At 43.7% G+C, this 10,487-nt stretch overlaps 1 protein-coding gene across 1 annotated transcript in view; it reads left to right on the top strand.

The window, feature by feature from the left end:
* Nucleotides 1-10,487, top strand: part of RFWD2 (ring finger and WD repeat domain 2) — a gene marked incomplete at its 5' end in the record, with an annotated part of 205,772 nt that continues 195,285 nt past the window's right edge. The window contains one exon of the mRNA XM_019530579.1: nucleotides 1-122. Coding sequence (XP_019386124.1) covers nucleotides 1-122 — 122 coding nt within the window. The remainder of the gene's footprint in view (nucleotides 123-10,487) is intronic.

The following is a 10,487-nucleotide window of genomic DNA, read 5'->3' as shown; positions in this document are numbered from 1 at the left end:
GGCGGCGCCGCCGGCTCCTCCTCGGGCGGCGGTGGCGGCAGCAGCAGGAAGAGGCCCTTGCTGACACCGCTCTGCAACGGGCTCCTCAACTCCTACGAGGACAAGAGCAACGACTTCGTGTGGTGAGTGCGGCCGGGCTCCGCGGGAGGCACCGAAGACGCGGCCCCGACCGGCTCGGCCCCCTTGTAACGTCGTCGAGTCACTTCGAGGCAGCGCCGCTGGGCCCGGCCGTGTCAGGCCTGCCCCTTTTGGGGCCTGGCCCCCGTGGATTTCGGGGGTGGCAGTTATCGCCGTGGGGTCCCGAGATTGCAGTCCAGAGCCGCTGACCCTCGCTGGGGCCCTGCCGGCTTCTTTGGTGCCAACCTGAGTGCTTTGCTCTCTGCCGGGTGGGTGTGTTGGAGAGCGTGAGCTGGCTGCACTTCACCATCGCTGTGGGACAGCGCGTAGCGAGCGTGCGCGGTGACAAGGAAATCGCTGGGCGATTCTTAACCGAGACCCCTTTGTAGGGCGCCCTGTGGGACACGCTGGTGTGAATCGTGAGGTTTTGCATGGGAAGCCAAGAGTTGTTCTCTTTCTGAGGGTTTTGTAGTGGGAAACCTACTCTGTTGCTTTTCTGTGGTAGGAAAAAAAAAAGAGCAAAAACGAAGAAGTGGTGTTTTCCAAGGGGGGCCTGGAGTCTGTCCATGGGTGCCCGGAGTCTAAAAAGGTTGAGAACCACTAGGTCAGGGGTTTTCAACCTCTTTGAATCAGTGTACCCCTGGCAGCCGGCTGCAGAGCTGGGGGGGTGAGCGGCTGAACGCAGAGGAGCAGCACCTGCCACAAGCTTCCCCCACCCCCTGCATCCAGTTGGGCGGGCAGCAGCAGCAAGCGTGGCGGTGCTTCATCCCTGCCTGCCTGCTTGCCTGCCCGCCTGCCCGCCCATACCCTCTAGGGTCTTCTCAAGTCCCCCAGTTGACAATGCCTGCACTAGGTTAATGCTACCAGCCCATGTCAGTGGCTGTTAGCTGGGCACTTCCAGCAGTTGAGCCTGACTAGGTCCTGCCAGTTTCAAGCCTAAGGGGTTAAGGTAAGGAAGGGGTCTTGAAGAGGTTCAAAGAGCTGTTCTTACCTGAAGTTGTTGGCATGTTAAAGCAGTGTCTTTAGTATTGACACTAATGGGATTTGGCAAATGGTTAATGCCATTTGTTTAGTTTTAAATGGCTGTCCCTGGTGTTTGTAGCCATCTTAACTGGCTAATATTGTATACATGGGCCCTAAAATAGCAGAGTTGTGGGGCATTTTTAGATTGGCTCCAGTCCAATCTTCTGGTTAAGAGTAAGGAGATAGCCAGTATAGAACACAGAGTTGGCTGTAAATACTAATAGCAAAGGCGTCTGTACAACATGTGGCGGCATTGTACACATGCTAGTTCTGGAACCAGAAGCAGTGTCACCTTGTTTACATGATACTGTACCCAGTCTGATACAGTATCTCTGCTAGGTCACATCTGCACAGCACTGCCTTGCATCAAGTAGGTATTCTCAGTGTCTTGTCACAGTTGTGACAAACTGTTGTATTCCATGCAGCAGAAACTTTTTCAAGTGGCTTCAGGGATATCCTCAAGTATAATGTGCTTCAATAAACCAGCCTGAAATTAAAATAGCAGAGATCGCTATAGTAAGATCCACATGTGGGAAGAATGTTTATTGCAGCTTTAGATGGGGAAATTAGATTGGGTAGCTGCTTCCTAAGGGTTTCTGACAACTAGAAAATGTAAAGCATTGTTAAAGTTCAGTTTTACACATCTACCAGCTAGTGCTTTTGCAGCTGTTGTCTGTTCCCTATATTCTTCACCCTACCCATCAGTAGCTTTCATCTTACCTACGTTTGACCTGAGTTAAAGTCATATCACTCTCAAGTATCCCCCTCAGTGACAACATGGAGAGACAACTCTGAGACTGTAGCATTTGCACTTTACAAAATACTCCAGATCACTAGCTGTTTAACACTAATGTTGCAAACTTATATGCCTAGCTTTCCAAATCTTTTTAAATATTGAACAGGACTGCATGTATGAGAAAGAGTAAAGCCTCTTAACCTTCTTTCTGAGTGGTCCTAAGAGATGATGAACTCATGAAGGGGTTTCCTGTGGGACTCTGAAGTTGTTACTGGTGTTGAAGGCAGCTGATGGATCTAACAGAATGGGTATGGATTCCTGCCCAGTGTTGGAAAGAAATGATTAACCATAAATGATAATTTCACTTGTGTCAAACCAGCTGCTGAAAGATAAGTAAGAAATGTGAACAGTGATGAGCTGACCATGTATTTGGAGTTGTTTAGATGTTTGATGCTGTTTTTTTAATGTTTCTCCAAATAGTGAGTTAACTTCTTGTTGTTTAATACCACAAGCTGTTTCCTGAGCCAGGGCCTCATGATGGCTAGTTTAGGGGCTGCTACTTTTAAGAGAAGTTGATGCTTGAAGTGCCAGACCTTTTGTTAAGATCTAACAATAAAATATAACTGCAAAAGAAGGGGCCTTGTGTGGCACTGATTGTGGGGATATTGATGCTCTATTAATTGAAGCTTGGGTTCTTCACTGAATGCCATAACTGGTGGTGTGTTAGGTTTTTTGAGAAGATTTCTTACAGGACTGTCTTGCTTAGGTACTGGCTTTTGAGTTGTAGGTTATATGGTTAGTTCTAGTAATTTATTAGGATCCTTAGAAGTTACTGTAATATAAATCTTCGGGCTTCATTGGATAGGCACTAGATACACGTTGTAAGCTTCTTGGAGCAGGTGCTTTTTTGCTATCTTCATAGAAAAGACTGGCAAAAAGTCTGAAAAAGGAAGTGTGATGTTTGTTTGTTTTTCTTTCTGTTTCCCCATTGTATGAATGAAAAACTGAAGCTAGTGAGTAAGTAAGCTTGTAATTAAAGAGAAGCAGCTAAAGAGTTGAGTTGGAGTGCTCTGTCAAGTATGGTAGGGCAGAGTTAGGGCTAGACTGGAATCCAGGTGTATTGCCACCCTACCCTTTATAAGTACTAAAATATACCATGAGACTTGAGGAGATTTGGTCAGTTGGAAGATAGCTTCTGGTGAGGAGAGTGGTGGTTTGATGGAAGATGATACTGTTGGGGTGCATCTTTGTGAGGGGAGTTAGCTAGAAGGTCCAGCTTTGGGATAGATAGTTGGGAAGGGGACATGGCTACCTTTCTTGAGTGTAGAAAAGTGGGGCTGAAAGACCTTAAGAGGTCATCGGGTTTGGTGTTTCTATATTTGTGGGTTGTGACCCAAAAGGGTGTCACAAGAATATTTGAAATGGTCACAAACAGTCACAGAAAAATGCAGCGAAGTGCAGGTTTTCCCCTTGCAGACTGGCAGCTTTTGAACCCCCAAGGAGATGCTTGGGGCAGTTGGATGTAGGGGGTGGCAAGGGCATCAGCATGAACATGCACATGCACATGCGGCTGGCATACAGACAGGCAAGGTGGTGGGAGAAGCCCTGGCAGCTGGATGCAGGTAAGTCTATAGGAAGTGGGGGTTGGAGGGCTAGGGCTTGGGGACTGTCTGGCAGGCTGGGGCTGTGGCAGGGCAAGGAGGGGTGGGGGACAGGTGCCTGTCCCTCCAGAGGGCGAAGAGGGTGGGGGGGCCCTTCAGGGGTGGTAGGGAGCTGTGTGGCTGTGCTGGTGGTACCAGGTCTGGTGCCCATGCTCACAGGGGCAGGGTGGCCAGGATATGCTGCCAGGCAGGGGGAAGGGGGTGAGCTGGGACCAGGCCACCTGGTGTGGTGTGGGAGCCCCAGCCCAGAGCAGCGGCAGTGGGGGCAGTTACCACAGGCCTCTCCTCTTCCTCCCTACAGTATGTGCCAGGGCTGGATCTGCTCTGCCACTGCCTGTATGAGCTGTCACAGCTGCCATGCTCCAGCCCAGGCAGGACGGGGGCAGCTGAGGGCCCCCCTGGCAGGGCTGGGGGTGGGGTAGGGGGCTGCGGGTTGGGAGTGAGGGACACCAGCAGGGCAGGGGGAATTGCGAGTCAGGAGTGAGGGGCACCAACAATTTGCATTGTGCAAATTGCACAGTGATGGATGTCACTTGGGAATAATGGAGGGCCTCATGTTGATATTGCTGTTAATGTTTGGGATTTTTGCTATGATACTATGCTGTTGACTTGTTCAGCTTTCAGTCTACTATAACCTCCGGGTCTTCTTCTGAATTAGTGCCGCCTAACCATACAGCAGGTTGTATATCATACAAAGCTAAATGAAGAAGGAGAGAAGAGATTAGAGGAGAGGAATGTCAAGGATACAACAGTAAATTCATGTGGTTGATGGCTTGTAATGTGCATTTCTTAAATGGTTTAGCTAAACATTTAAAATGTCTTTTTTCAAAAGATTTTAAACCAACTTTAGTTTACATTTTTCTTGGTTGAGTCTCATGTTCACTTCTAGAACACACATAATTAGCCACATTCTCTGTTTGAGGAATGCAGTGAGGAAGGCCGCAGGCTGAGCAGAGTGAAAGGAAAAATTCAACAGTCCGTGCAAAAAACTTTCTTTTGCTATTCTGTGGTATTTATAAAGAAACCATACTGGGGATTTTTAAAGGCTGGTCAGCAGCTCAAAGGGCAGGCAGTGATTACTTTAACTTGTCTGGGTTTCTAGGCTTATTCTTGCTTCTTTTAATGTACAATGGGTATTTTTATTTGATTTGATTTAAATAATTGCAGCCTCAATGTTACCTTGGTTTTGTTACTAACTGACCTCTGTTTTGTGTGGGACCACTAATTGGGAGACGTTTGGCGTTTCATACCTGGTCTGAAAAGATGTGTGTGGGTGTCAGAGCCCTAGCTTTCAATTTGGTTGCATTACACACTTAATCTGAGAAATGAAAACTTCCTACCTAAATTAAATCTTCCAGAACACTGTCTGTTCTGCTACAGAAAGTGTTTGGTGTTCCTTGACCCTTGGACTATGAAATGTTGCTAGGGCATGTAGGTAGGGACTCTGACAAGTTCCACATACACCAGGTGGAGGCTAGGAAATCACATAAGTTTGGATGAGTAAGGTAGATCAATGTGGATGAAGAAATGGTGTTTAAATCTGGTAATGCGTTTAAGTGGTGTGTATGCCCGTAGCTTCTGTGCATCACTTGGAAAATGCTTGCTTAGCGGCAGAAAAGTTGTGCTTCAGTGCAAAAATTTTGGCCTGCATTGGTGGTCTGGCACCCAAGAACTTTCAAATGTATGCAATCTAGGGTACTTTCCAAAGTTGACACATTTGTGTACAGGATACTAGCTTATCTGCGAGAAGGAATCTGTCTCTTCTCTCAGAAAAGGAAGGTTCTCATCAGAGGATCTTTTCTGATCCTACAGTGTTCTTCACTGCTGCTCTCCAGGCCCTGCAACAGCCCTCTGCAACAGGAAGTTGGACAAATGCTAAAGTCAGGTAGCACTTGCGTTTGCTTCCTGGACAGGATCTCTTCCTCTTCTTGGGCATAGGGTGTTGCCCTTTTTTGAGACTCATATTTCATAGTAGTGCTTTTTTAGAAGGCAGACAGCAAGGCATTACTGCTGTTGGCAGATTCTCTGTCTTCTGTTTACAAACAGAAATTTTGGAAGCTCTTTTTTCTGAGCTTAGTCTTCCTCCAATTGGAAAGTCAGGACTGCAGAATGCTGGATTTCTTAAAGGGATATGAAAATGTAAGCTCTACCTAGAGGTGTTAATGTGTGTTAAAGATGCATTAGACACAGACAGTAATTCATGCATTTGTGACCTTGAAGCTCAGTTTGCCTGGTGTTTTATTTGTTGGAATAAATCCATCTGTGACTTGAACTTTTGTGGTATAAAACACAACAGCCCATCTGCTGACGCACACAGGTTGCTTAAGTCCCATAATCTGTTTCTGCACTGGAATGTCTGTTGTCATAGGTGAGATTATCAGTGTACCTGAATCCAGCTATGTCTAGGCTCCAGTTCAAGGCTCCAGCGTGTTGCATGTCTTTCCTGTAAAGGCAATTGCTTGTACTGGTTTTTTTTGGTTTTTTTTTTTTAAGGAAACGCACTGCTCTTAGAATGAGTCAGAAAAGAATAGTAGGGCAAGAAAAGAGAATTTTTTATAGTAGATTTTACTGTCATATAGGAGAATCAGCAGAAGAATGGATTTTTCACCTGTTCATGCAGAACACAAACAATTCATAAGTTGTTCAAGTATCGCTGTGATAAATAGAACTAATCTTACAGTGTTTTACATTGTATCTTAGGACATCTTTACATGTCCTCCAGTGGTGGTGGCTCCAGTGGTGGTGGGGGCATGGCTTTAATTAGAGCTGTTCTCAGGACCCATTCTAATTAAAGCACCCGCAGGATCTCATGTGTTCAGCATCCTGTGCTTCAAAATGGGGTGGGGGATCTTTAATGAAAGCTCATTGAATGAGCTTTAGTTAAAGCACCTTTGAAACACGAGGAGGCTGAATACATGAGGTGCTGCGGCTGCTGGAGCGTGCTAATTAATCGATTTAATACAGTCTGCTCCAGTGCACTGTAATTACAGCGTATTGGAGCAGATATCAAACATGTCTACAGGCACCTTTGGGGCCTTACTACACATTCAGATTAAAACTGGATAGAAACCAGCTAAAGAGTTGTTCGATATTTTCAAGCACTAACTTTATAGCTGGTTGGCTCTTTATAGCTGGACTGTTATTTTTATCTTTTGATAATTACTTTGCATCTGTGGCTGGTCTTATTTGCACATATGGTCAGTCTAAATTCATTGTGTGATTAACCAGTTAATTGCGTAATATATGGCAGAGGCCTTGGACAACTCTGAAAATTGTAGTAATTTGTGGCAGAGACCTTAGACAACTTTGAAAATTTTAAGATGCATGTTCCACTGGAATGAGTGCACAAGGGAGATTTGCTTTGAAAAATCTTAGCCAGAAAGGAGTAGAATGTTCATTAAAGACCTCTGTAATAGTCCAAAAGACTTCTTTTGTCAGACAGACATCCTTTTTGTAATATTAAATCTGCAGCCAATGTGGAGTTGCCTTTTCAAGTTAAATCCTCTTTTGTCAGTTGAAACACTTGAATGAATGGGTTTGGTCAGGGGTGATCCCTGAGCAGAGGGTTGAATTAAATGATTTGCTGAGATCTCTTCTAACCCTATTTTTCTATGATTCTTTGATCAGTGTTTAAGGCAAGAAGTTAGGGAATGAGGTCTCGTCTACACAAAACATAACTATGGTAGAATAATAGCTTCCCCATGCAGGCAAGCCAGAAGATTTCTCAACTACCTGTCTTGCAACTGTCCTTTATCTTTCTTCTGTGATTTCCCTCATCCCTTCTCCCCAAGGAAGCACCTGACCATAATTTTCCACATCTCAATGTTAAGACTGCCTGTTTCAGAATTGTGTAGGTTTTGTGTAACAGTTCTATATGAAATTTGTCACTTTTGTTGATCAGACTTTACTTCCCACCCTGGATGGTTGCTTCCCTTGCCCCCGAGCAAAATTTGATGTAACAGGGCATTTTCCTCCCAGTTTGGATTCTCTCTAGCTGTTCATTCCTCTCTATACATGATTGTTTTATTTTTTTGGCCTGTAAATCTCTTGGATATTTACAAGATGTCTGTCAGAGCACTTTTATAATAATTTTATAACTAGTTGAAAATAGACAATTTTTGTTGCTAGGAATCTCTTGGGATAACACATTTCCCTAAATGCTATGTCAAGTAACTCTTTTATTGCTTATGCAGTTGAACACCTGGGTCACTTGACACTTGAGGGAGCAGCACTTTCCAAACCTACTTTTTATAATTTATATATGGTCTTGGATATTGCATAAAATGAATGATTCTGTGGGCATGGAAGTTTTTAAGCTTTTGTCCCCTTGCCACTGTGGTGCTTTTGGCTCCATTGAAGTCAGTAAGTTGGGAAGGCCAGTTGGCGGAATAATTTGGTACCAGTCAGGACTTGGCTTTAAAAACAAGCGGGTGCCTAACCACTTATATTGTATCTAGCCTGTAGTGATTGTGATAAGTATGAGAAGGCATTTAATTTTGTTAGAACTTATAAAACAGTAAATCCTGCTGGGAATCGCTCTTCTTTGTAATGGAAACTTCAGGCTTCATTAAGGATGACCGTGACATTTAATGCATGTGTTTGCAGGGTCTGATTGTTTTTTTTTTTTTTTTTTTTCCTTAACGGTTTTGGCTCTGCCACTTCCCAGTCGCACCAGTATGAAGAAAAATGACCGTAAGATCAATGCGGTCTGTTTAGTCAGCATGTTAGAAGAAATTCTGCCTGAGTTAGTTCAACTCTGCAGTGTCATGATACAGACCAAAGAGCACTGTGTCCCAGATGACATACTGTGCATCCTAAACTCTATTAACCAGGAGAATGTTTGAAATAAGCTGTTTAGTCTTGTGGAAGAAATGTCTTTTAAGTATGTTTTTGGAGTGTCCTTTTTGGACATTTCGGTGACAGTCTCTTGATATTGTTTTAAGCCATGTGGCAATAGGAAGGAAGTGGAGAAGTGGAAGCCAGTTTTTAATCAATATGTAGCAACCAATCTGGGATCCTCAAATTGCCACAACGTTTTGATTTAATATTATTTGTAAGGATTATTTAATTTACGGTTAAGAATATTTCCCCTTTTTCCTCCTAAACTGTACTTGTTGGTTTCATTCTAGTATAAAAATGCCCGGAACTTAAATGACTTAGCTGGGAGATGATGGTTTCAAATTGAAGTTGAATACTAATCGAAATGGGAAAACAATATGCATGACATTATATTGTAAAATGTCATGGCCCTCAGATAATGTTCAGTGTATGAATTCGAAGCAGAATATGTAGGCATAACGTTGATTTTTATTCCATATTTCATTTATCTTCTGCTGTGATGTCTGCCCTGTTTTGAGTGCAGATAAGTGAGATGCTGTTTCCACAGGCAGTCCTTGGACTTAGGACACAATTGGTTCCTGAAAACTGCATCTTAAGTTGAAATGTTGTAACCCAAAACTGATTTTCCCGTAGGACACAATGTTATAAATGGAGGATTGGTTCCTGAACCAAGGTCCGATACCCTATTTTCACCAAAAATAACTCAGAATTCGGTCAATTATAGGTGAGTAATATAGCTATATTAATGCATTTATATTGTAAATAGCAATCATATTGATTTGGAAGGACTTCTTTGAGGTGATTTTGGACTTCTTGAAGGGTTCTTGGTTGGAGTTTTCCCAGAAGCCTTGGCTGGAGGTTTTTTGGGAGTCTTGTCTGTTTTCTTAAAGAAAGTGTCCAAGGAAGTTTGGACAGATGTTTTCCAGGGAGATGGGTGAGGCAGCAAACTTGTTTTCTGGCATGGTGTCGGATCCAGCGTTGTAAAACAGGGTGTCAATTTATAAACATTGCAAGTGTGAAACGTTGCAACTTGAAATGTTGCAAGTTGAGGACTGCCTGTACTTCCCTGATGGAACTGAGGAACAATGGGTTGATGGAGTTTGGTATTGATTTGGTTGACTCTTCTACTTCAAAATGTGCAATAAGGCCAAGAGAAATGTTTGCCTCTTCTTGAGAGAATGGTGGTTAGCTGGAGGAACATGTTAGAAATGATCAGTCATGTCTGTGTAAAAGGGAAAGATGGGGTTGAAATAAGATTGGTAATATTCTTGTTTCTTTCACATAGTCTATTCTGTCATGTCCTGTCCATTTCACCCTAAGGCCAGTATCTTTCTTTTTTCCCCCGTCAAATACCTGTCACCATCATATGGTACACGTATATGTCTCATGTATATTTATACATCTTGCAAAAAACTTGCTTCACTGGAAAAAGGATTATTCTGAAGAAAGAAAATTCCAGGTTAAAGGTCTCTGGGTGGAGATTAGTATATTTTATTTTCTATTGAGGGGTACTTTTTGTGAAAATGTGTTGAGGTACATTAGTGTAATTTACCCTTGGAATTCTATGCAGTTGACTGATGTGTTGGATATAGATTTGTTGTATTCTTGCTATGTAATGCAGTTCATTAGACAGCTAGTTTTTGTGGGTGCATGCTATCACGTACTTAACTTTTTTGATGAAAGACAGCAAAGGCTTAGGAGCTGTTTAGAAGCAGTAGGTACTAGAGGTGCAGCAATATATTGGTCCATATTGGATCAACACTGATAAAAGGAAAATTGATATTATTGGCAATTGGCTTTTTTTGGTTTGTGTAGCCAATGAATTCTAATATTATAAAAGCCTAAGTCTGTCTATATGTGATGCTTTTATTTGTGCTCTGATTGGCTGTCTCAGCAGCCAATCAGAGTGCCTTACACAGACAGGACAGACACTGGGGTGCCACCATGACAGTGGGAACTGTGGGGCTGGAGGGCAGGGAGGCAAGGCCAGCAGAGGTGGCCTTGCCCTGCCCCCCCATTGGGTCGGCTTCTTGGAGCCAGGGGTTGGTGTGCCCCCCTCCCACCCCAACAACATCTGGCGGGGAGGGGAGGCAGCAGGGAACATGGGAGGG

The sequence above is a fragment of the Crocodylus porosus genome, unplaced genomic scaffold, assembly GCF_001723895.1.
Source record: "Crocodylus porosus isolate Cpor-Errol unplaced genomic scaffold, CroPor_comp1, whole genome shotgun sequence".
In the NCBI taxonomy this organism is placed as follows: domain Eukaryota; kingdom Metazoa; phylum Chordata; order Crocodylia; family Crocodylidae; genus Crocodylus; species Crocodylus porosus.
Note: the sequence above shows the minus strand (reverse complement) of the source record. Positions and strands in the feature narration are given on the sequence as shown.